This window comes from Electrona antarctica (genome assembly GCF_951216825.1).
Source record: "Electrona antarctica genome assembly, chromosome: 2".
In the NCBI taxonomy this organism is placed as follows: domain Eukaryota; kingdom Metazoa; phylum Chordata; class Actinopteri; order Myctophiformes; family Myctophidae; genus Electrona; species Electrona antarctica.
The window spans coordinates 11,985,565-12,013,347 of NC_136807.1; the positions used below are offsets into that span (position 1 = coordinate 11,985,565).

General features: G+C 44.0%; 1 protein-coding gene across 1 annotated transcript; it reads right to left on the minus strand.

Moving 5' to 3' along the window:
- Positions 1-10: 10 nt before the first annotated feature.
- Positions 11-27,391, minus strand: fhad1 (forkhead-associated (FHA) phosphopeptide binding domain 1; the record flags this gene model as incomplete). Its single annotated transcript, XM_079513736.1, has 22 exons — positions 11-402; positions 2,433-2,553; positions 3,461-3,620; positions 4,382-4,488; positions 7,392-7,488; positions 12,410-12,583; positions 12,644-12,746; positions 13,330-13,410; positions 13,702-13,800; positions 13,924-13,994; positions 14,530-14,728; positions 15,303-15,455; positions 19,269-19,358; positions 19,867-19,971; positions 20,238-20,309; positions 20,560-20,690; positions 22,196-22,298; positions 22,792-23,028; positions 23,644-23,720; positions 24,348-24,591; positions 25,136-25,342; positions 27,296-27,391. The coding sequence occupies 22 exons, from the start codon at positions 27,389-27,391 to the stop codon at positions 205-207; spliced, it is 2,925 nt and encodes a 974-aa protein (XP_079369862.1). The 3' UTR covers positions 11-204.
- Positions 27,392-27,783: the final 392 nt, after the last annotated feature.

Below are 27,783 nucleotides of genomic sequence, written 5' to 3' on the forward strand. Positions count from 1 at the left end.
ATGTCCTGAATCCTTATGGAGAGCTAACCCAAATTCCCCAAAAAAAGAGAATACTCACCCTTACATTGCATATTAATTCATGAATGTCCATCAGTATTATACAGTATGTATGAAATTACTGTATGTCGTGATGCAGTTGGAGCATGCAGATCGTCTATTTTTGCTCTTCGTACAACAAAGTACATAAGGCTTAAGCGGTTAAATCTATGAATAGTCTTTGAGAGGCACTGTTGACCTTTGGCCTGATTTACTCAGAGCTGATGTCAGCTCCAGTGTCTTCTTGATTCTGAGCCTGGTCTCAGCCAAAGCTTCCTTCTGGTGCTGGATGTACTGCTGATGGCGGTGGCCCCTGCACTGGGAGCCTTTGGCTGGCTGCCCTGAAGCAGACACATGATGTGCTACCTGGTGAGCAAGGAAGCATGGCATTAATCAAAAAGATCTAATTCAATGTTTTTGAGGGGCGCTAGCCCCTCCTATGTCCAGCTTGGAGGATGTGAAATGCCATTGACAATGAATGGCCAGTTTTAGGTCATTGTCCCAACACGAACATTAAATCCAATGACAGTCGGTAGTGCTGTCGCCTCACAGCTCGAAGATCCTGGGTTCGATTCCCTTTAAGTACATGTTGATGCCAATCCTTTTGTACTTTTACTCAAGTACCTTTCCGAATGCCGGACTTTTACTTATAACGGAGTATTTCTATATTGCAGTTAGGGTTGCCACCTTTGAGATCTTGAAATAAGGGACACTCTTTACGCCTGCCACGGCCTTGCGGCACAGGCGTGTGCGGCAAGGCCGGCAATAGGTTGAAGCAATAAGTTGAAGCAATAGGTTGAAGCAATAAGTTGAAGCAATAGGTTGAAGCAATAGGTTGAAGCAATAAGTTGAAGCAATAGGTTGAAGCAATAGGTTGAAGCAATAAGTTGAAGCAATAGGTTGAAGCAATAGGTTGAAGCAATAGGTTGAAGCAATAGGTTGAAGCAATAAGTTGAAGCAATAAGTTGAAGCAATACGTTGAAGTTTCCCTTCAACTTATTGTTAATGCTATCCACAACTTTTGAAGTAGAATTTTGTTTTCCAAATGAGCATAACAACATAAAGAGTTCTGATTGTGAATCCGAGTGGTTCTTTAAATGGGCACAATATTTAATTATATTGATTTATATTTATATATTAGACTTTAAAACTCAACATTATTAAACAATCAACTATAATAGTCTACTGAAATAGCAGGCTAACCTATCCCCACATCAGCAGCCAAGATGTGGGCTATTGGGCAGGTATTAGAAATACTACTGACATGACATCTTGTAAAAACACGGATAAATAAGATGATAAATAATATAAGGTCCCATACCGAATCGATCTCAGGAGATGTTTGTCAAATGTCAAATGGATTTCGCCCTTACTGGATGTTTGGGTCATGAAGAACTGAAAATGAACTGAACATGAAGAACATGAAAAGATGAAATTACCTACCTAGGTTCCATCATGGAGTCAAATCTTTCCGGTGATAAAATGGCCACCAACGTAATCAAAAAAGTCAACCAAAGAACAAGATTCCTATACAGGATCTCCTCACTGGTCAACAAAAACACCTTGAAGACCCTAACAGGAGCCCTCGTACAAGGTTTCCTCGACTATGCATGCACCTCCTCGACGGTACCACAGCACCTCAAAGGCCCTTAAAACAAGGCTCCAGACTTCCCAAAACAAACTGGTCAGGCTACTACTTGGCCTCACTCCCCGAACCCACCTGGCTGGAATGGCTACAGGACTCTATACTAGGAGCCCGCGGACCCCCATTAGAAAATATATGCCAGCGACCCCCATAAGAGAGGATTTTTACGCAGTGATTCTCAACCCATTTAATTTCAAGTACCAGTTTGACATGCATTAGTCTACGGACCCCCATTTAATGGCATTTCTATCTCTGGGCCCCCAATTCATATTGTAAAATCAATGTTAATTTAACTCTGAGAGTCCATTTGGTTCCATTTGTACACTCTCAGAGTTACAGGCCCATAAGGCCCATTTGGTTAGCCTTCCAAACTATCATTTAGCTGGGGACCCCCTGGAACTCCCTCAAAGACCCCTGGGGGTCCCCGGACCCCACTTTGGGAACCACTGGTTTAGGCTACTTTAGGTACTGTGTGCCTCCTGCTAGAACAATTGTGCTGACTTTAATATTTCCTGTGTTGTTTTGTTCATTATTGTTAAATTCAGTGTTGACGTGTAGAGGCTATTTAGGAAAATAAGGAACAAACGTGTTCCTTATTGGTTCAATAAGGGACGCATCATTTAATTCTCCAATAAGGGATGATTCTGTATTTTAAGGGACGGGTGGCAACCCTAATTGCAGTATTGATACTTTTACTTAAGTAAAACATTTGAGTATTTTTTCCACCGCTGGGTATGTGTACAGTACGTACCTTGTGGCATTGTGGCGGTGGTGACGCAGCAGATGTCAGCTCAGCCCGGGTCTGGTCATGGCGCTGGTCATTCTTCGCCTCATCAGTAGCGTTCCTACTCTCCAACTCCACTCGGCACTGCCTTGGAGACGAAGGGAATTACAATCATAAGCTGCTGTCTTGCCCGTAAAAGAGATTTTCATTCTCAATATGGGACTACTCCCGGTAAAATAAAGGTGAGCAAAAAACTAAAAACAAAGCAGTGTGTGGATAGCTTTTGATAAACATGGCATGCATACATCAACCATACACACGCGCGCGCGCACACACACACACACACACACACACACACACACACACACACACACACACACACACACACACACACACACACACACACACACACACAAGCGTAATTTCAGAAACTACACCTGTGCCAGTACGTCGGCCACTGGCCTACTTGAGAACGACACGATTTGGGAACCTAGCATGCAATGCCCGTTGTGGGTTGCCATGGCAATCAATTGACTGAGGCAGAGGCTGGGAATTCTACAGGCGAGGATACTTTTAGGCTCATTAGGTCCACTGGCAGAGCCTGACCAGAGCTTTTGGTTGGCGATTCTAGACAACCGACCGACTCAAAAGCCGGGCACTGCACTCCCTGTGGTGGGGTGGAACGTGTGTCAAATTTGAAGTCGGTGGGGCGAACGGTTCTCGAGTTACGTGGATTACAGACGTCCGTACAGACATACAGTACATGCGTACATACACACAGACATGGTGCATTTATTATTATACGCGGCACCGACGGGCATTGATTGCAGATTAATCTGCCTAAAACAATTCATAGTTTGGGGACAATATTATGAATGAATAAAATAACAGATGTTTAGGTTAAATGTGAACACTAGGGGGCGGCAATTGCCATCCCTTGATGTGATGACCCAGAGCCCCTGCACACACGCACGTGCACGTGCACACGCACACACACACACACAGGTGTGTAAAGTTCAACAGATGGGTAATTGGCACTGGGGAGTCCATCTTACTGTAGCTCCCCCTGTGCCTTCATGGTCTCCTGCTCTCTCTGCTGCGCCAGCCGTGACATCAGAGTCAAGCGCTGCGTCAGGGCACTCAGCCGCGTCCTCTGGTCCACCACCACGCTCCTGTGATGCTCCAACTCCAGCTTCTGCTGCTCGCTCAGCTCTCCTGCATGGTGGGGACAGACAGGGACAGACGCCAGGTGGCGTAACCTGACAGATTCTAAACAAATATCTTCTAAATCCTGACAGTCTTCTGAAAAAAAAACCTATGTTTCTATGTCAGTGGTGCTCAACCTTTTCCACAAGTTATCTGTATTTGGCCGCGGACCCCCATCTGAAAATATGTTGTTCCAGGGACCCCCCCAAAAGCAAAGAATATATATTCAAAGATTTGCGCCACATTTTCACGATTTTTCAAAAATAGCAGATCTACAAGATTGTAGCACGGCACTCAGACCGGTGCCGCGCTATGCGCCTGTAGATCTGCTATTTTTCAATAGCTAAAGTGTAATACAATCCTTAAAACACCAAAAGGGGTTCCCGTGCCATCTGGAATTCAAAATGTAATGCCGCCTCGCATTCGAATATTTATCAGATATTAAAAAAAATATGATTAACAGTGAAGATAGCAGGGGCGCCCGCTGGCCTAGCGGTCCAGGCGCATGCCACATATAGGCTCTGGCCTGACAGCGCGTCGCGTGCTTGAGTCCCGTTCATGACGACCTTTGCTGCATGTCTCTCCCCTTCTCTCTCTCCCTCTTTCCTGTCCGTCTTCACTGTAACTATCAATAAAGGCACAAAAGCCAAAAACAAATCTTAAAAAATAAAACAGTGAAGATAGCAGATCTACAAGCTCACAACGCATGCAGTTTTTCCCCATTCTATTTTATGTAAATGTACTTAGTTACTGTCTGCACTGGCTGCTACCTGTCATGTCTGTGATCCTGGCGGTGGCGGTAGCCAGGTCGCCACTCAGCGTGCTGATCATGTGACCTTGGTCATGGGCCTCCTGCCGAACCTCGGCCAAACTTGACCTGCATTGGGGAGACAGCGGAACGGGGGAGGGATAGGGGAGAGAAAGAGAGAGAAAGAAGGGGGGGGGGGGGGGGGGGGGGGGGCGGGGGGTTGGGAGGAGCAGAGAAGAAGCGAGATAAGATAAACAAGCATTTGAATTTACAAATTACAATTTACAATTTAGGCATTTAGCAGACGCTCTTAATCCAGAGCGATTTACATTAAGGCGCAATAACAAAAGCATGGCATACATCACATAATAAAAAGTAGTTATCATGAATCATGCGTAAACTAAGAACGTAACAGTGGAGTATTTATGTAAACTATACATACTATATCATATATTATACATGTGTACTATAAAGTGCTATGACTACTACATAAAATTCAATTCTAGTGCTGTCTACGTAACAAGCTATAAGTCTGTTTAAAATACTATCTAAGTCTACATAAAGTGCTATCTAAGGGGCTAGGGCAAGTGCTACGGGCCATGGTGGAGTCGGAAGAGGTGGGTTTTCAGACTACGGCGGAAGATTGGGAGTGAGGCTGCAGTTCTGACTGTGATGGGAAGTGCATTCCATAGTTTTGGAGCCAGAAGGGAGAAGAGTTTGGGACGTGTGGAGCGTTGTCCCGGCGTTTTTAGTGAAGGTACCTCCAGCTTCCCTGCGTTGGCTGATCTGAGTGTGTGGGAGGGTTTGTTTTCAACCCGTTTCCTGTCAAGGCCCATTATTTATTCAGCATTTGAGCCACGGGCCACCATTTGATAACATTTAGCCTCTCAGACCCAAAACTTAGAATGTTTTGTTGTCGTTGGATACGTTTTTGTAATTCCATGCTGTACTGATGTTGGCACTATAGGAGAGATAACAGGCACGTTACAATAACAATTCTTCTACATTCTCTAGTTGTGTAGTAAATTAAGTAATGCAGATGAACACAATACATGCCACCTGTTAAACAAGAACGCTGTGCAGGTGTCAGAGATATGGGACAAATGAAAGAATAAATAACCGCGTGCACGTCAGATTAAAAAAAATAATATATATATATATATATATATATATAAAAAAATAAAAAAATATATTCCGTAACTTTACGTCTTGGCACAGGTGGGGTATACTGCTTAAAACGTAACCTGATGTTCCTGGCACAGATTGGGTTAACAAAAATTACAACTCTTGAGCGCGTGAAATAAAATGGACCAAATTATGGAGTTAAAGATCTACAAGGGTCCATTTGGTTACGAACTCTCCTTTTTACCTGGGGACCACCTGGAACCCCCTCAAGGACCACTGGTGGTCCCTGGACCACTGGTTGAAAACCACTGCCATACATCATGCAAATCGTGTGCGTGCACGTGCATGCACTTACTATACTTTTGAGGGCAAGATGTCCCCGCAAGTATTGTAGAATGCAAGAAATAAGACATTGTGATGATGACGTGCATGAAGAGTGATTGGGAAATGCTTGTTTTCCAAATGAATCTGGTCGTATAATACACGATAAGATACTGTAAGCAGCCTTATGCCAAGCCAAGTGGGCCATAGTTCAGGAGCCTATCTCCCTGTGTCTGCACTGTAACATGAGGTGGCTTCAGGTACATCCGCCGGCCAGGATGTACGAGTAGTACATATACACCCCCTCCATGGACATGGAGCCTATCTCCTGTGTCTGAACTGTACCATGAGGTGGCTTCAGGTATAAGTACATCCCGCGGCCAGGATGTACAAGTAGCTAGTACACCCCCTCCATGGACATGACACTTGTACAGACATGGCACATGGGTAGATTAGATTTGATATCGCCCACGGCTTCCTTTGCTAATAGCCTATGTATGATTTATGGCCCGCCACCGCCCACCAGTATAGTCAGGTGAAATGTGTACATTGATGTTTCTGAGTGTTTTTACATTACGGTTACTTTCACAGTACAATTTGTAAAGATTCCTAACTGCTTGTTCCTAGTGTCTCTTTCTCAAGATGTGAAACAAAGGCTATTTATTTAGAGATTAGAGAACTGGTTACGTTTGGCTACACTGCCATATGAACATGATTTCTTTTATATATTTTGTTGGCTTTTTCTGTCTTTATTGATACACAGTAGACTGACGGGGAGTGACACACAGCATCGGTCCGGTCAGGATCGGGAATTGAACCCGCGACACACTGTCAGGCCTAGGTGGCAGGACGACAATGCCAGCCATCTGGGCATGGTGACATGACACTGACCATGATACTGTTACTTTTGTGAAAGTAAGACTTTCACAAAGACAAACCAAGAACTAGACACTGTAGACACAACACAATCAAATCAAAATGAGAAGGACAAGACAAAAATTAAGGGAAACTACCTGATGGGATGAAAAAGTACAGGCAGAAAAAAAAAAAGTACCACTGGTAGAAGTTATACGATTACTAGTCGATCCGCCATCTAACATGCTACTGTTCATTATCCTACAAATGACTGGGCAATCAGTTAGAAATATCAGGGATGTTCAGCTCACGACAATATTGTAATATTTCACCCCTAAAGAATTCAGTTTAATGTGGGACCCGGGTGATGGCCTTTTATCCCCCCTCCACTAAACGTCTTTGTGAACAGCTTCACAGTAGGTTATGTTCCATATATACAACACAGTTTAGTTTAAGAAGGTGCAATTTGAGGCTATGTTCCGTATAATACAATTCGTTTAGAAAGGTGCAGTTTGAGCATGAAGAAGAGGACGAGAAGAGGGCGAGAAGAGGGCGAGGGCTAGCGTTTTCCTTTGCCCTGTTTCGCTCTGGTTCTTATCAGTTCGTTCATGTATCTGATTGTTCGGGGGAAGAAGCTTTTTTGCAGTCTATTTCATCATAAGCAATCCAAGCATATCGAAGTACAGTACTTAGTTACAGTACTACTTAGTTACTTCCCACAAGCTTCTTACCTCAGCGATGAAACAGTGAGTTCCAGGTCTGCCACCTCCTCAGGTCTTGATGAGTCAGCTGGACTCACACTGTGCACAGGCTGATGCTTTTCTGCAGCTATGGGACACAAAGAAATTATACATTATTATTTTGTATTGGCACACACACCAATAAACACACACACACCAATAAACACACACACCAGTAAACAAACGTTTCCACGTGTTGGCTAAGATGCTCTGATGAAGGCTCATAGCCGAAACAAGGAAGTGTTTGTTTATTGGTTTGTGGCAATAATAATATTATTTTTTTACTTAAGCCGGAACGCGTAATCATTTGTTTATTGGTTTGTGCCAATAAAAAAAGTGGAAATGTGAGTTCCATTTATTTGAAATGTTGGATGTGCTACCTGATTTGCTACTACAATCAATCAATCAATCAATCAATCAATCAATCAATCAATCAATCAGGTTGTTTATTTTTGGACCACATTCTTATATGAGACAAGAACAATATATTATTATATGACCAATGTTATTTTCTATAGAGACAATACTTCTGTGACCCAGGGAGGGGATGAGCGAGTGACGCCAGGACTTCGGAACTCTATTACAGTGGTAATAGATCAGATTAAGCATTAAGCATAATGTTCGTTGTACTGTATGTTACTGTACATAACAGATATGTTACAGTACAGTACAGATTGAATTGATTACAGTTTATATATATAAGATATAAACATAATTATTTGTATAAGATCATGTACTTATACATCAAGCCGCCTCACGCTACAGAAACAGGAGATAGGCTGCCTCTTGCCCCTTTGGGCCACATGGCTTGGGAACTGTTGGTTCCCAAGGCTACCTAATTACTTACTTACTTATATTAAGATAATCTTTATAAGATAGCTGCCTATCACGTTATTTGGTATCAAGCCTACTGCATGACATGTGTGCTGTGCACGCTTGCACGTGCACAGCACACATGTCAGAAGTATTGGGTGATATATATTGACAAAGACTAAAACTAAGGACATTTTGCCATAATTTTAGATCTTATTGTACTATTTTCACTGCACGACACAATGCACATTAAAGAATAAATCAGGCACTAGGGCTGGGCAATAGAGGGTATGTGCATGCGTAAAGCGAGTGGCAAAGTGAATTTAACGTCATTTCACACCTCATCTACAGTGCCAGCGATGCAAAGCGAGCAAACGATGAAATAATAATAATAATAATAATGGATTTTATTTATAATGTACTTTACATTCCACGGAATCTCAAAGTGCTACAATAGGCAAATGCATAAACGTAACATCACACGATTAAAACATCAAGGGAAACAAAACAATTTGGAACATGAAGGCATAAGGTCAAGAGGTAAAACCAGTGCATTCAAAAGAAAGCCTTGTTAAAAAGGTAGGTTTTTAGTCCTCTCTTTAAAGAGCAAGCGACTGTGGTGCTCTCAGGTGGGCAGGGAGGGCATTCCACAGTTCGGGGGCAACCACGCAGAAGACCTGGTCACCCATGGTGCATAGGTTGGCCTGTTGGCCATGACGGGGTTGAGGCAGTATGTGTTTGAGGGTGCGAGTTGAGGGTTTCAGGGAGACTAATTCCTTGAGGTAGGAGGATTTGTTGCTGTTGATGCATTGATGAGTGAGCAGGGATATACAGGTATGTCATTAGAATACATGTTTTTTCAATGAGACTGTCCTGACGTACCGCGAGCGACAACGCGCTGTGCAGCGACAACGCGCTGTGCAGCGACGTCTTTTATTCACTCGCATAGTCTCTATTTGAGCGAGGTTTCGCGGCCCCAAATACGTTTATTGGTTGAGGTCTGACCACACGCTATTGTTTATTGGTTATTTGATTGGTTCAGGCTACGTACAGTAGCAACGCAATGGCCGCCGCTCCATATCAGGACAGTTTTTCGCACAATATCGCCATCGGAACGCTCGCTCCTTGCCTGTGTAGATGAGGTGTAACGCAATCAGATAGGAGTTTTCTGTTTGGTGTATGGACTGTCAAGGCCAGAAAGTAGTTTCTTGCCACTCAGGCCCAATCCCAATTGCCTCCCTCAAGCCCTGAGCCCTGAACCCTCATTGACTTTAGTGACGTCAGCTGTATAAGTGCTTGAGGGTGAGAGGCTGCAAGGGCTCCAAATTGTTGTGAAAGCAATGGGACAGCACTTTGAAGATGAGTCCGCCATTCATGACACTTTGCATCACTTTATAAAAACTGTCCTTATTCACAGCCAGTGCCTACATGCATGACATGTCTATCATGTCTATTTATGTCGTTTTATTATTAGTTTCATGAATACACTTTCCTGTGTGATAGGGGTAATATTCATATATAATAATATTCATCATAAATTGCATTTCCATATTATTTTACTTTGCTCATTAGTCATTTCTCATCATGTTTCCCTTATTATTATTATTGTTATTAAATATATAGCCTATCCTTCCATTCCGTCTCCCTTTGAGAACAGTGAGAAAGCACTATTGTGTTTGTTGACATTCTAACCGCGGTACATAACTAATTTGCATACTTAAATGATTGAAGTTCGGAGGATCCCCCTCATTCCCCTGGTAACGCTATGAACTGTGGGTAATTTATTTGCCAAAGTCAGCATCGATGCTGACTTTGGCAAAGGGCACATAAAGGGGCGGGGCTGAGCCCTCACTGACTTACCGATTTCAAATGGGACATCCCTCAAGCCCTCGCAGACTTCACATGAACGCGCAGCTAAGTCAGTGAGGGATCATTGAGTCAGCAAGGGAGTGGATTGGGATTGGGCCTCAGTATAGGCGTTCCCGCATAATTTCCGGGTATGATGATGATGTCACACGCCCTCTATATGACTTAAAATCGTTGTCGCTGTTATTACAAACCTTTGCCTTTTGATTTGAGTAATGAACTATATTTTTTAGGGGCTCTTACACAAACATTAAATTCCAATTGACAATGAATGGAGAAAATATCAGACAGCAAATTTTGTTTTCTGTCTCTTTTGCTCTTGCGCCACCTGTCCTCTGTCCTCTCTCTTCTCACAGAATGCTACAAAACAATGGAGCACGCATGTGAAAAAATGATTTCACCCACTGCTTTACACCAAATATTTTGGTGTTTTTGTTTAACAAAAGAATGAGATGCTTCCATTTTGGATCTTATCTCATATTTGTCTCATTAGCTAAGGATCCTTTAAAAATAAATCATGATCACCCATGGCAAAAAAACATTTTCAGGTCAAATATATTCATATCTCTCAAACGTCTGAGAGCTACTGTTCTCAAAGCATTTTATAGAATAGGTCTCGGGTCTTTTAATGGGTTAATGGGCTGACTCTGTTTGCCCAGATCTGGAACAGAGCATTCAGTAGTATCAGCGGTAACACCTGTGAAGGACGTAGAGAAGGGGCCCCAAGTTCTTTCCAAAATGGCACACGTGTGTGTGTGTGTGTGTGTGTGTGTGTGTGTGTGTGTGTGTGCATAGAGCCCATTGCTTGCCCAGCCCTGTTATCAGCCACTTTCCCCCCCTCACCTGCTGTGAGCTGTGCCCTCAGTGTGTCTCTCTCCCCCCTCACCTGCTGTGAGCTGTGCCCTCAGTGTGTCTCTCCCCCCTCACCTGCTGTGAGCTGTGCCCTCAGTGCGTCTCTCCCCCCTCACCTGCTGTGAGCTGTGCCCTCAGTGCGTCTCTCCCCCCTCACCTGCTGTGAGCTGTGCCCTCAGTGTGTCTCTCTCCCCCCTCACCTGCTGTGAGCTGTGCCCTCAGTGTGTCTCTCCCCCTCACCTGCTGTGAGCTGTGCCCTCAGTGTGTCTCTCTCCCCCCTCACCTGCTGTGAGCTGTGCCCTCAGTGCGTCTCTCCCCCCTCACCTGCTGTGAGCTGTGCCCTCAGTGTGTCTCTCTCCCCCCTCACCTGCTGTGAGCTGTGCCCTCAGTGTGTCTCTCCCCCTCACCTGCTGTGAGCTGTGCCCTCAGTGTGTCTCTCTCCCTCACCTGCTGTGAGCTGTGCCCTCAGTGTGTCTCTCCCCCTCACCTGCTGTGAGCTGTGCCCTCAGTGTGTCTCTCTCCCTCACCTGCTGTGAGCTGTGCCCTCAGTGTGTCTCTCTCCCCCCTCACCTGCTGTGAGCTGTGCCCTCAGTGTGTCTCTCTCCCCCCTCACCTGCTGTGAGCTGTGCCCTCAGTGTGTCTCTCCCCCTCACCTGCTGTGAGCTGTGCCCTCAGTGTGTCTCTCTCCCTCACCTGCTGTGAGCTGTGCCCTCAGTGTGTCTCTCCCCCTCACCTGCTGTGAGCTGTGCCCTCAGTGTGTCTCTCTCCCTCACCTGCTGTGAGCTGTTAGCCTGGCTAATAAGCCAGACTAATATCACACAACACTGTCGCGGTATATCAGTCTGGGCTGGCTCCACTTGGATTTCATTTCCCGGGGAACATTTTCTCTTTGACGCAATTGGTCAGAGCTACTGTCAGTCAAAAGTCTCAAGCATTGAACGTCACTGTACCAAAGCCCGCCTATATTGCATACCGTGTCCCGATTGGTCCGACCTGTTCTCTGCTGTAGGAAAGAGGCGTGCTACTGAGCCTCGCCAGACCGTAATCCGCTGGTAGGCAACTTTTTTTTGCCAACGGCTGATTCGGTCTGGTTTATTAACCAGGCTAGTGAGCTGTGCCCTCAGTGTGTCTCTCCCCCTCACCTGCTGTGAGCTGTGCCCTCAGTGCGTCTCTCCCCCCTCACCTGCTGTGAGCTGTGCCCTCAGTGCGTCTCTCTCCCTCACCTGCTGTGAGCTGTGCCCTCAGTGTGTCTCTCTCCCCCCTCACCTGCTGTGAGCTGTGCCCTCAGTGTGTCTCTCTCTCCCTCACCTGCTGTGAGCTGTGCCCTCAGTGGGTCTCTCTCTCCCTCACCTGCTGTGAGCTGTGCCCTCAGTGTGTCTCTCTCCCCCCTCACCTGCTGTGAGCTGTGCCCTCAGTGTGTCTCTCTCTCCCTCACCTGCTGTGAGCTGTGCCCTCAGTGTGTCTCTCTCCCCCCTCACCTGCTGTGAGCTGTGCCCTCAGTGCGTCTCTCTCCCCCTCCAGGCGCTGGGCTCTCTGCTGGGCCAGCTCCCAGCTCTGCTCCAGGGCTACGATGGTGTGAGCGTGCTGCCTCACCTGCTCCCTATACTCCTCCTCCTGCACCCTGTACCTCGTCCTCTCCTCCTCCTCCTCCCTCCTCGTCTCCTCCTCCTCCCTCCTCGTCTCCTCCTCCCTCCTCCTCTCCTCCTCCCGACACTCCTCAGCGTCTCCTCCGCCTGCTGCCTCATCCCCCCGTAGGCGCACCACAACCACCACCACCTCCTCCTCCTGCTCCCCCTCCTCCTGCTGCAGAAGGTTCTGGGAAGAGGAGGAAATAATAAGCATTCGGCTCATCGGATGTAGGGTCGTCCCGATCCGATCACGTGATCGGAAATCGGGGGCCGATCATGTCATTTTCAAATGATCGGAATCGGATTGGGAGCAAAGAAATGTAATCGGGACATCCCTAGTATCATTATATCCATATCATGATAGTAGACTGGATGGATATTGTCTGTGATTTGGGATGCTGTTGTGATATGGCATAAGATAAGACGTTCAATAAAAATGTAAATATCGGATCGGGAAAATCGGTATCGGCAGATACTCAAAATGAAATGATCGGAAACTGATCGGAAGCCAAAAAACGTGATTGGGACATCCCCGGATGTGTTGAAGGCAGTTGCTTCGATTTTCATACATAATAGAATTTTGCACGGGTCATTATGATTTCTACGTTTCTAAGATCAGTTTGGCCCAACCAGACATTATAGACATGCTCTTTATGCTCTTTATCTTTATCTTTATTCAAAGAACAAAGAGGCCAGTCTCACCTGTTCCTCGCTATGTTTAAGAGGCCAGTCTCACCTGTTCCTCGCTATGTTTAAGAGGCCAGTCTCACCTGTTCCTCGCTATGTTTAAGAGCGTCCAGTTCCTCCAACTCCCTCTGCCTGCTCTCCTCTTCCTGCTGGACTCTATTCACCTGGAAAGTTCAAATTTAACCTGGTTAGTACTTTGTCATATGGCGGTGTTGTGTTGTGCACTGTAATAGCTGATCACCATTGCATGTGTGTGTGTGTGTGTGTGTGTGTGTGTGTGTGTGTGCGTGCGTGCGTGCGTGCGTGGCTGCTTGTGTGCGTGGCTGCTTGTGTGCGTGCGTGGCTGCGTGCGTGCGTGGCTGCGTGCGTGCGTGCGTGGCTGCGTGCGTGCGTGCGTGCGTGCGTGCGTGCGTGCGTGCGTGCGTGCGTGCGTGCGTGCGTGTGTGCGATCTAACCTGCTGTTTCTGCCTCTCTAGCTCTTCTCTGGTAGAGTTGAGCTCCTCCCTCAGTTCTGTGGTCAGACCTTCACTTTCTCTGAGCTCTTCCAGCTCTGACTGCAAAGACACAAAATAGAACCCTTTCAACGAACGGCTGCATATTCCTTATTCCTTATATGAAAATAACATGTGCCAAATGCATTACATACGCACATGCACATGAATGCAAATGTAGCCTACGTTCAAACGTTGAAGCTCCTGTTTATTTCCGTGTTGTTCTTGACCCAAGGTTTTGATACCGTGCAACATTCCTGTAGCACAGGAAAAACAACGACGGCATCATGACATTGAGATCATCCATTCCCTGTAAACAACAACGTCATCCACAGCGCCACTTGTAACCTTCTTGTCTGGCCGGATGTCAATATGATTGTTTTATTTATTTTAACCGTTATTATTTAACCGGGCAAAGGCAAATTATGAACAGAAGGGGAAATAGGGGCTGTTGTTTTGCTGAGATATAGTATACATTTAGATACAAGGTATCTTGCAAATTTGTTATGTTGGCGTGACTACTTCTGTGACTGCTGCTGATTTAGCAATACAAGTGTTTTCTGCAGAAGGGGATTCTTGTTGACGGCTTGTCCTTTATTGATTTTTATCTATGTTATATTTGTATTACTGTCATTGTATGCTGTTGTGAGTGACAGCACAGTACTTTTCTTTTGAGAACCTCACATATTTGCATTTTGCTTATTGTACCTGTAGTGACAAATAAACCTTCTTGATTCTTGATCCTAAAATAAATACATAGTAAGGTGGCTGTCGAAGGTGATCGGGGGTCACCTTCAGGGCTGTCGGAGACCTTCATGCCAGCTGCTTCCAGGGCCTGTCTGGCTGTCTGCAGCAGGGACAGGTGAGCTGTCAGGATGCACACAAGCGGGGCCTGGATCCACAACAGAGCTGGAGAGAAACCCTCTCCTCGCAGAGAACCCATCAACCCCTCTAGGGCACTGAGCGGACACGAGTCCTCCTGGATTTGGCTCTGAAAAGAAGAATGGAGGTATTGAAATTTGAAGGAGTGAGTTGCTTGACTGTACTTCAACCCATTTAAGCCTGAGGCCCATTCTAAAAACCTGTTTCTATGTCAGTGGTGCTCAAGCATTTTCATGTCAAGAACCCCCAGAATTATGTGTATTTGGCTGCGGACCCCCATCTGGAAATATGTAGAAGAAGCAAAGATTTGAGTTAAAAACGTTCGCTCCAAAACAATATATATTCAAAGATTTGCGAGACACATTTTCATGATTTTAAAAAAATAGCAGATCGGTGCCGCGCTACGAGCTTGTAGATCTGCTATTTTTCAATAGCTAAAGTATAACATAATGCTTAAAACACCAAAAGGAGTTCCCGTCCTGAATAGGTTAACACTATGATGGAGATGTTAAATAAATTTATTTATTTTTCCTGTTTTCCATAAAGGTCCATGTTGTGCATGTGAACTGCAGAAGTGATTTTTTAAGATGTACAGTATATGGTAACATCCAGGATTCATTTTACATGGACCAGCCTCAGTCTCAAAGTTAAATTGACACTCAAAACTGTGTAGGAGGCCGTACCCCACAGGCATCCAGACTGTGTTTTAGTGTCTCCATCTCCTTGTCCAGACTGTCCTTCTCAGCTGAAGTCTGTTTCAGCCTGCCTTCCAACTCCTCAACCTTGGACTTGTGCTTCTCCTTCTCATGCAGTTGCTGGGCTACCTGCTCCAAAACCTGCAAAGAACAATGACTCGTGATGTGAACATGTTTGCTAAAGCCTTGTAGGACTGCAACCATTGATTATTTAACAATGGTTCTATCCAATCTATTACCTTTTACGTTTAATTGAGAAGCTTTTTTTGGGTCAACAAATCGATTAACCACTCGTGTAATTTTATACTTAATCACACAATGGTGGCATGCAAAAATAGTGAAAATGGAGATCTAAAAGCATCGTGATGACATGCCAAAAACAGGGATTGATTAGTAATCGATTATTTTTTTTTTTACGTTTGATTAACTCTTGCACTCTAGCCTTGTGCCAAATACACACTGACCTGCTGGTCTGACAAGGCATTGTGGGAGTTGGTGTTTTCTGTGTCACAGTGGCAAATTTCATTCTGACCCCTCCACGAAAAGGCCTCGTTGTCCTGACCCCTTATCTATCATTTATACATTATGGATAAATAGTGTGGACTTCAATTTAAGGAATGTCTTCTTTATTAGATAAAAATAAGATACAGATACAATAAGGTCCTTCTGAACCCATTTAAATCCCAGCTATGGGCCTGCTGTGACTGATGGCTCGGCTAGTTACTCTTTTCTTAATTTTTATCCCACGATTTTGTAACCCATTTTTTTCACCCAGTGTCAATTATCTAATGTAATCCTGGGCGCTACACTTCCTCTGCCAACCTGGGGGGGCAGCGGACTGACCTCATGCTTCCTTCAATGCATGAGGAGTCCAAGCTGCTTCTTTTCACCTGACAGGGGGGAGTTTCCCCGGTTGGACGTAGCGCGTGGAAGGAACACGTTATTCCGACCAGATCCTTTCACCTCCATCAGGCGCCCCGGCTGACCAGGGGGAGGTAGTTTAGAGACCAGGATTACTGCATGTTTTTGTGAGGGTACCTACCCTAGGGGACACGGGGAGAACATGCAAACTCCACAGAGAAAGGCCATTTCACCAAACCCACCTATATGGGCACTGATGACGCGGAGGAGGGAACACGCCCCCAGCGCCCCCACAGCGCCCCCAGCGGGAATCGAACCCAGGACCTTCTAGCTGTGAGGCAACAGCACTAACGACTGTGCCACCGTGACCCCGTAGCTCGGCTAGTTACTAGTTCAGTCAGACAACTCACGAATAGATTTACCAATATTTATTACAGAATGAGTAATGAGTGTGCATATGATATTTGACTTGGCGTTCGGCTCTGCTGGATTTCTCCCTGCTCGGCAAGATTAAGCAACAACATAAAACATTAAGAGCAGGGAGATAGATATACAATAACCCCCCATGGGGAACATAAATAGCAGAGCCCACAGGTGGTGCTGGGGTGGTGGTGGGAAAAAACATCACATACAACCAGGGACCATATGCAGAGGAAGGCAGGAAGAGCATGCAGACTGGTGAGCTTAAGTAGCCCGCCCAATTTGTCAGCTGATTGCCGCATCGGCGAATGACGTGAGGGACTTGCACACACTTGTACAGCCACATAGTAATGCAGCATGTTAACCCCTTGAGTATAGTATGCGCCTTTGAGCATGGCATGAACCCCCTCGATGATGTCTGAATGAACTAACTCCGCAAGCTACGTCTCATTAGTAGTAGACAGTAATGGTAATGGTTTTTATTTATTTTTAAAAGTGCTCCTCATCTTCTTCTCAGCAGGAGCCCATGTCGGAGCAGAACTTTGACAGTTACGTGGACACACTGACCCACATGTTCACCAATAAAGACTGCTATCAGAACCCAGAGAACCGCGCTCTGCTGGAGTCAATCAACCAGGCCGTGTTGCGCACCAGCGAATATATATATTTCAATCTCCAAAGTCAAACTCATAAATTCACAATGTAGGCCTACCATGCCGCTCCTCGTTGTGAGCTGTGTATGATGATCTGAGCGAGAGAAGGGGTGCGCACGCTCTCTCTCTCTCTCTCTCTCTCTCTCTCTCACACTCTCTCTCTCTCTCTCTCTCTCTCTCTCACACTTACTTTGTGCTTGCTGCTGTTTTCAGAAGAATTAATCCAAGGTTTGTCATATATTATGGTTTAGTAGGCATACACTTTAGCTGGTCAGTCAGTGTGTGCAGACTCAGAGAGAGAAGCAGCACTGCTCTGCTCATTAAATTGATATGACCTAGATATATCATATGCGCATCTGATCAAGATAATTAGTTATTTGGCAACACCTGTGTGAAATACCAACGCTTTCATATAGCCTACTTTTAGAATAAGCTTTTTCTTTTTTTTTGTGGCCATCTACAGGCTGTAGATGTGTACTGCATCTTTATCTTGAAAACGGAGCAGTTTACCGGTCTTGTGTGTACAGCAAACATAATTAACATAACCGCAATGTAGACGCAGTAAAGTTTTATATCGTTCACAAATTTAGGCGGGGAACAGCCCGCGACGTCCTCGTGTACCCAGCCTCTTATACCAGTGGTTCCCATTCCCAACCAACAATGTCTGTTTGGAGGTAGCCTTTAATTCCTTACACGCTGAGCAAGCTTCACACCAAAACGTGTTCGGTTGTTGCCAACTGTGCCATAAAATAAAAGAACTTGAAGTGAGTGCTGGTGATCTTTTGATTTAGTTGAATTGTCTTTGAATCGTGCACCCAGTAAAAGGCAGTCCAACGTTTTAAACATGTTGCAAAAAACTAAACTCAGTAACTCCAACATGTAACATAGCGGAGAATACTAACATTGTTAAATGTTAGACCTACAAGCTCCCAACACGTCACGATGTGATATGTTGTGAGCTTGCAGATCGGCTGTTTTTTCCCATTCTTCATACAAGTATAGGGCATAAGTGGTTAAACACAAGAGTGTGCGTGCACACACACATACACACACATAGGGGGTCTCAGCTTTGTCAACGGTAAGGGAGGCTCCAAGGAAAACGGTTGTGAACCACTGAGTTATATTATAGCTCTAGCTTGAATCAAGAAGGTTTTTGTCATTACTCATACAGTTAAAGCTGCTATAAGCAATAATATGTCAAAATATTTTTTATTGTTTTATTTTTTTGGTATTCAGACAGCCAGCAATGGGTAGAACGCTCCCGAAAATAATGTAGTCTCTGTGACACATCTAGGGGGCGCAATCTGCATTCAAAGGTGTTCCTAGAAGCTTTGTCATTGGTTGAAAAAAACCCGGTCGCAGTGACTAACCAATCGGGAAGCAGACAGGCAAATCGACCAATGACAAAGCTTCTATAGGAAAATCTTTGAATGCTGACTGCGCCCCTAGATGTGTCACAGAGACTACATTTTTTGCGAGCGTTCTACCCATTGCTGGCTGTCTGAATACCAAAAAAATAAAAAGGTCATTCAAATTTGGACATATTTTTGCTTATAGCAGCTTTAAAGGTCCACAAAATGACAATAGTAATAATGACAAGAAAAAGCCTTAATTCCAACAGTATCCACTATCCACATCAGCATAACATAATGAGGGCAGGGTGAAAGAAATGTGTGTATATAAATGTACAATGAAGCATACAAATGCGCAATAAGGCATAGCCATTTAGCTGTTTAACCCATTTTGGGCGGGTGTTTTAAGCATTATATGGTATGATTTAGCTATTGAAAAATAGCAGATCTACAAGCTCATAGCGCGGCACCGAGTGCCGCGCTATGAACTTGTAGGTCTGCTATTTTTGAAAAATCGTGAAAATGTGCCTGAAATCGACTGACATAGAAACATGTTTTTTTTCCAGAAAACTGTCAGGACATTTTTTAAATTTCGACGTCAGGTCTAAATGGGTTAAACATATATAGATCTAGTTTGACTATACAGGATTTCTACCAAGAGTCCTTACCCGTGCCTCCAGTTGTTCCAGCTGAGTTCGACTTCTCTGTTGTTCTGTGTCTCTCTCTGTCTCAGCTCCAGATAACAGAGCCTCTTGCTCCTAACCACGTGAATGATAATGTTTCTAAAATTAGACCGCCGTCAGATTATAACTGACAGTAAAGTCATACTGTGTGACCTTTTCAATTCATATTTTTACATAATGTTTCACTTGTATATTTCTCACAATAATTGACAACTTATCTAAACACATTTTTTTTGTCTAAAATCTCACGGGTATTGGAATTGTTTATTTGTGTATTTATTTTTTTACATACCGTTTATGAGAATGTTGTTGCTGTGTTACAAAATATTCTTGGCATTAGAACCCTGCAGCTTTCATTTTGGAGCTGTGTGTCCATTATTTTGTTGCGAACTACATTCTGGGAAGTGCCGTTCTAACAACGAAATACTGGAACTACTGGAAGTGTTGCCAAAAACGACTACTATACTATAATGGATGTATGTTACGCAGTGGGACTTTAATATGTGTTCTGTTGAGATGTAATAATTGCATCATTTGCATTTCAATATACATAATTTGTGTAATCTTTAGATATTCTTCTTACCTTGACCTTTTGCTCAAATTCCCTTTTCAGAGAGTTCACCTCAGCCACTCGCTGGTGTAAACATCTCTCTTTCTGGCTCAGAGTGTCCTCCAATTGCTCAATGCTCTACGAACAAGATTGTTTTAATTTATTGTTATTTCTGCTTTATTTCCGAAAGTGACAGCGAGAGACAGGGACGTGTAGGAGAGAGAGGAGGGAGGACATGCAACAAAGAGCCTCAAGTCGGTTTTGAATCCTGGATTTTTTTAAGAAATATATTTCATCATGTGCTTATGATAGAACTCAGCATATCGAAGTGAGAAACATGCAATATTATTCACACACCAGGTTTTCCAGTGAGTGACATATTGTGTGAATATGTTTTGGAATACCTTCTTTAGCATCGCCACTGTATTTTCATAGCTGAGCAACTCCTCCTGATGCTTTTCCTTCATTTTAATTAACTAAAGAGAGAGAGAGAGAGAGAGAGAGAGAGAGAGAGAGAGGATCAAATTTAAGGTAGGCTACTTTAAATTTAATATCAACATATTAAAAACATCTATGGTTGGTCACGGACGGTACATTGATATTGGAGACCTCATTCAGATACTGTAAACATTAGCAGGGGCCCGGCCTTATATTTAACTCTGAGTCTACAAAGTTCCTTTTGGTTCCATTTGTGCACTCATAAATGAACACTGAGAATGTACAGACCTTTGTGGCATTGGCTCCAAGCTGTATGTCCTTGTGAGTGATGTCTTGGTGGAGTTTGTCCACCTGGCAGGCCAGGTCCACAGACTCTTTCTCTCTGGCAAATAGATCCCTCTGCAAGCTGGATGCTAGGCCTACAAACAACATAGTTCTGATGTTAACAAGTCATGTTATACAGCATTTCACATGCAAAGATCGGCCTCAAGCTCAATGCCAAGAAAACAAAGGTAATGACAGTCAACACAGAGGACAAAACCATTGCCACTGCAGATGGGACGGTGCTCGAGCGAGTCGAGGACTTCAAGTACCTCGGGCCTGGACTGCTTCAACTGAACAGGATCTGAAGGTTCGGAGAGCACTTGCCTGGAAAGCCTTGCACGGGATGAGGAGAGTGTGGAAATCAGATATGGGAGAAGACCTTAAGAGGCGGTTACTGTGGAGTCAGTACTGCTGTATGAGGCCGAGACATGGACCCTTACAATACAACAGGAAAAAGACCTGGATGGAGTCTACACAAGAATGCTACGAATGGCACTAGGACCGCATCAGAAATGTGGACCTCTATGGGGACCTACCACGGGCCATGGACAAAGTCAGAAAGAGAAGGATGAGGCTGGCAGGGCACTGCGTCAGGCACCCAGAACATGAGGCAAGTAAATTGACCCTATGGGAGCCAACCCAGGGCAAAGCCAGGAGGGGAAAGAAGCGTACCACCTATGTAGACGTGCTGCGGCACGACAGCTTGGCTGACGACACTGAAGAGCTCAAGAACCTGTTGTTGGATAGGAAATTGTGGAGGGCAGCGATCCAGGAATCCCGAGTTGGTGTTGGCTAGACCTCACTCTCGCAGCAACTAACTCACATGCACAGTGTCACAACATGCAGTACAAATGCCCAGACAACCAAATCCAATCAAACAAATGAGAACCATAAGATTCAATTTGTCATTCTAGCCTTTTTTATTTTTTTGGAGTAGGCCAGGGTTTAAAGGCGCTTTTTGGATTTTTTTTCAGCATTTTTTCGTCGTTTTCCCGAAAAATGCGACCAGTCTGCAAGGTAAATACAATTTATATGTATATTTTACATTATGTACGTATTTGGTTTTAAATACATTTTAATAAAGTAAATGTTCTTTTCATAGGTAATTTAATGTATCTATCAAATGTGGTTACTTAAATGTTCTCAAATAGAAACAAATCTTTTTTCTTTTCTTTTTTTCAAATAGATTTCAAGATGTTGCACTTTTTGACAAAATATTGGTCAAAGCATCGTAAAATTAAGATTTAGATTAGAAGCTCTATTAAAGATGCTGTACGTCAGATGACTGCCTCACACCCTCTTTCCCTCCCTGCCTATCTGCCTGTCTGACTGACCTGAATTTGCCATTTGATCGGGGCATCAAATGGACTGTAACATTTTAATTAACTATGAAAAGAACATTTATTTTTATGAAATGGACCGGGCTGCACTGCCGCCGGAAGAATGGACAAAGCAGGTAAAAGCAGGTTGTATAACAATCTATTTGTAAAAGTCAAAGTGGACAAATAGAAACACCCTAACTATAAACTTAACACAAGAGAGAAACGAGCGAATGAGAGAGAGAGAGAGAGAGAGAGAGAGAGAGAGAGGGGCAGAGAACCTGACATGGCGGTGTTGCTCTTCCTTAGTTTCTCTATCTTCACGTCCCTCTCCTTCACAGACTGCTGGGTCATCTCAACGGAGCTCCTCTTCAGATCCACCATCTACAAGCAAATCATGGTTTATCTACAGCAGTGTTGATTCCGTCGACTATGACAAAAACAATGTTCGTCGGCTACCTTTTTTCACTGACGAAAACTAAATGGAAACTAAATGAAAACTAAGCTATGATGACTAAAACTATGACTAAATATATTTACAATTTTGTAGACTAAAATGTTAGAAAGGGACTAGTGGACAAGAGATCTAGTATAAGTAATTTTACACTTGGTTGCATGCTGAAAATAGCAGATCTACAAGCTCACAACACGTTGCAAAATCAGTCACTACGACGGCATCAAGCCCCGCCAAAATACATTTTACTCGACTAAATCAACTGTAGATTTAATCGACGAAAATCTTATGATATTTAGTGGACTAAAACTAGACTAACACTAATGTAACCCAATGTAAATTAAATGTACCCATTCTGCATACTGTCAAATAAAGAATTAATCAATCAATCAATCAATCAAACAATCAATCAATCTCTTAAACCTGGTCTTGGAGGATGAGGATCTGCTCCTTCTTGTGGCTGATGTCCGTCTCCAGGCAGCGCAGCCTGCGTCTGACCTCGGGCATGGCGGCCGTGGTGGTGTGGCTCTGACTCAGACGCTGTGCCAGGGCGGCCAGCTCACCCCGGAGCCCGGCGATCACGCCGTCCTTCCTCAGGCACTCGCTCTTGAACGCGGCCAGACAGCACAGTTGGCCCTCCGTCCGTGAGAGCCTTTCCTCCTATTATTATTCAAAGCAACAGGGTCAGCGCTGGACACGAAAGGATCGTTGAGGAATTTCTAAAGTACTGTGACGACACTTCAGCAAGTACAGTAAAACTTTTATAGGATGTAATTGAACTATTTTGTGGAGAAGGAAACCTTACAGTTGACTTAATATCTCAAATCTAGAGACTCCACTTGGGGAAAATGTTCTGTTAGCAAGATGATTTGTAAGGATATAAGTTACCATAGGTGCCGGAAGGGGGGTCATTTGGGTCTGAATGTCCCCGTACTATTGGTCGCCTGGTCAATTTATTTATTTATTTTTTCTCCGACTGGCGCTGGTGCATGCCATGGTCTAGCACCGTTTCCATTTTTGCCGCGCAGTAGTCGTGTATTGGCTGCATACGTGCAGTAACTGCCGTTGCTCTTAGTCTCAACTTGATCAAGGTGTCAGACCCCCCCCCCCCAAAAAAAAAAAATATCCCCACTTTTGACGTCCTGACGGCGCCGCTGTACGTTACTTACTATCCTATAGAAAAGCAATACATTGGTGTTGTTGTTTTGTTTTACTGTCAATCATCAATAATTCAATATCTAATTTGGAAGCAAACAAAAAAGACAAAGTTGTGACCTTCTTCTGAAAGACATGCTCCATGTTTTGAAAACTTTCCGATGCAGCTGCAGCTCTTGTGTTTCCTGTCCAACTTCCTAGAACACAAGATTTAGAACAATCCAAAGCTTATAAATGCACATCATCTGCGTGTGTGTGTGTGTCATGTCATGTCATGGTAAATGGTGTATTTATATAGCGCCTTTATCCAAGGCGCTTTACATAGATTGTGCCCAATCACCCATTCGCACACACATTCTCACACCGATGCCGGAGGAAACCATGCAAAGCACCAACCTGCACATCGGGAGCAATTAGGGGTTCAGAGTCTTGCTTCGACACTAACTCTGGGGGAGCCCGGGTTTGAACCGGGAACCTTGCGGTTGCCATCCGGTCACTCTACCCCTGAGCCACTGCCACCCCACCATACCATACCATACCATACCATACCATACCATACCATAGAGAACATTTTGTTGTTCTCTTTTGATGTAAAGCACTTTGTGACTTTGTCTAGAAATCAACACAGACAGTGTGTTGCGGCCTCGCAACACACTGTCAACCTTAACTCCTGAGAAATCCAACACATGTGACCCGAGCCTGACGAACTTTGCTGGGTGTGTTTACTATCTATCTATCAATAAAGGAAAAAAACAACCCCAAAAATATATTAAAAAAAGATTGTGCATGAATGAACTGGACTGGATTAGATTAGAGACGCTTACGTTTAGGTATGGGCACGGTTACATTTCCATTTCTCCTGGCTCCTGCGCTGGCAGGTCGTGCCCTACTGGGGGGTCTGGGTGTCACAGGAGACTCTCCCCAGGCCTGTGGAGGTAGAGGGTGACTAGGGAGCAGAGACAGCTGGGAGGAGGGGAAGCAGGTAGAGGAGTCAAGGGGTAGGTCTTCAATGAACTCCAGGGAGATGCGACTGCCTTGTTTACTGGTCACGGGAGGACAGGGGAGCTGCTGCAGAGACAGCGAGGAAAAAAACAGTGTCGAAATATGCATGTGATGTAAATGTAGTGAAAAGTGAAGATCTATACATTTGCCAGTAAATGATGTGTACATTTCCCACTGAGGTGGTAAATGTATGGTAAACGCCAGTTGAGAACTCTGCTACACAATCTGAGGATGCCGTGTTTGTTATCCAAGTTGCTTAAAGGGACACTTCACCCTTTTTGCAAAAACATATATGTTAATGACGTTTAGAAGATTTAGAACACTTTCCTGGGGGTCTTTGTGTATAATATGTGGTTTTAGATATTTTAGATTTTAGCAGTGAGCCCAATGTCTCTGATGTCATGGACACTGGGTTCACTTACTTCCTGGACTACATGTTGTCTCAGTAAGACAGCCCTTCCCCTATCCACAAGGAGGAGCAGTGCACCAAAACATTATGGGAATTGTAGTCCAGGAAATAAGTGAGCCCAGTGTCCATGACATCAGAGACACTGAGATATGCTATTGTGTCTCCCTGCTGTAATTATGGCATGCATGCATACATACATACCAACGATGAACTATCCACATGTAGCTGATAGGTGGAACCTCCGTATCCAAAGTGCAGTTTGTCCCCGGGGGAGAGATGCACCGCGGCATTGTGGATGCGACAGTCGTTCACATAAGTGCCGTGAGACGAGTTCAAGTCGCTCAGAATGAAGCGACGCTCCGATGCGCTCCATGCGATGATCGCGTGACACTCCTCTACCCCTCCGTTCTGCGGTGGCGGAAAAAGTACTCATGCTTTAATGATACGCAGCTTGCAGAGTTAGTTCAGTCAGATATACTCGAGGGCCTCATTCTGTGTTATGCAAGACCCACATGTCATTCGCTGACGTGGCAATCAGCTGACCAATTGGCCGGGGTGTTTATATAAGCTCACCTAAGACTGGATTCTTCCTGCGTAACTTCCTCTGCATATGTGTTCCTGGTGTGGTTATGCACTGTTTGCTCCCACCGCCACCCCAGCACCACCGGTGGGCTCTGCTATTCCTGTTCCCCATGGGGGGGTTGTTATAGTATACGTATCTATCTCCCTGCTTTTAATGGTTAATGATGGTTGTACAATTGTGCCGAGCAGGGAGAAGAATGTAGCAGAGCCGAACGCCAAGAAAATACATTATATATGCACACTAGTATTCTCATTCTATACTATAAATAATACTGTACATATTTGTTCAATCTATTCGAGAGTTATCTGACTGAAGTTAAGTAAAAGTATCAATACTGCAATGTAGAACTACTCCTTTACAAGTAAAAGTCCGGAATTCAAAATGTACTTCAAATGTATAAAAATCTTTTGAAAATAGCAGATCTACAAGCTCACAATGCATCGCGACGTATTAAAATGGCCAAAATGTATATTGCGCTGAACTGGTTACTGTATGTTTTGTAATCAAAATCTACAAAGTAACTAGTAACTAAGGTTTTCAAATAAATGTAGTGGAGCAAAAGTACAATATTTGCCTCTAAGATGTAATGGAGTAGATGTAAAAGTACTGGAAATTGGAAATGCTCAAGTGAAGTACAAATGTACTTGTTAGTTACTTTCCACCACTGCCGTTCTGTCAGCAAACACAGCCGTGCGGATGCAATCATTGTGCAATGATTTACTGGCCCTCTTGTTTTGGCATCCTCATAGTAACAAAGATAACTGTATGCAGACCATGGTTCTCAACTTCTCAATTAAACTTCTCATCTATCCTAATATAAATGCACTACGTCTCTGTGTGTACTGTACGTACGTATGTCTGTAATCCACGTAAATCGAGAACCGTTCGCCCCACCACAGGGAGTGCAGTGACCGGTGTCGAGTCGGTCGAACCCACGGTTGTCCAGAACCGCCCCAAAAAGGCCTTTGCCTCCCCAGGGTCCATATATGGAGCTAGCCTGTTCTGACATCACAAATATATTCTGACATCTGCATAGACACCATATTTGGGCATGCCTGACAAAGAACTCTATATATATATATTTTGATGAATTCTTTTTTGATGAATTCCTGTTCTGTCTATAGAAGTGTCTATTTGTACGTCTCTAAATGTTTTGATGATTTGAACATGGTGGACCCTGTTGGAAACAAGTGTAATGCTTAATTGGGTCGTCCACTCACAGTTAACAGCCTTTGTATTGAGTTTGTGCTTGAAATGTACTGTAATTCTGCAAACTGTTAATAAATTCTTCAATCAATCAATCAATCAATGGGCATAAAAGCTAGGGACACAGACTTGCATCGTTCCAAGTAGGCCATCGGGTACTCTGACGCGGGTAAAACAGGTATTACATAGCTGCGTGGGGCATGGATCTCCAACTTCCATCGTTACCGACTCTGTGCTCTATAGCTGGGCACCGGTCTAGTGTCAATAATCCCCAAATTAATATGTATTTGGCCGCCTTCTGAAAATATATTATAATATTTGTGTCAGGGGCCCGTATTCAAATTTTAAATTTTTCAATATTTTTTTTTTAAATAGACGATCTACAAGCTTGTAGGTCAAGTGGCTAGCCTACAGTACTATATAAAAATATATATTTTTTCTGGGGACCCCCTGGAACCCCCTCAAGGAAACTTTACCCTCAAAGCGTTTATTTCTGTTTCAACAATGGGAGAAATAGTGGAAAATAATGGCAAACATGAAATGAAAACAGGACATTTTTCACTGGCACTCACTTGAAGACATAAATCGCAATCTCTGTGTCTTCCAATTGTCGTTTTATTGGGGTTGAGTTTGAAGAGCCAGCCTGTCGTCTTCAGAAAGCCCTTCATGAGTGCCTGCAGTGGTGGACAAAGTGACATACTCAACCACAGATATCCTAGGCTAGGCTACTTGAGTCAAAGTATACTCCTGGTCAAATGTTACTCATCTACAAATGAAAGACAACGACATTTGCATTGCTGTATTAAAATGTAGACATTTTCAAAAATAAAAAGCTTTCAAGGATTTTTCATAAATTTGAAACAACAGCAGCAGCAGCTGCATGTATGCAGCATCATCAACATAAAACATTGTGAAATTAGATGGTGAGTTTACATTTTCACTAGGCCTATTTGAAATGGGGCTTTGTGTTTAATTCATAATATACTTATTATCGTTCCTATAGGTGTGGATGGTGGAGTCAAAAGTAGTCTATACAAATAGCTTATATTGAATGGAGTGA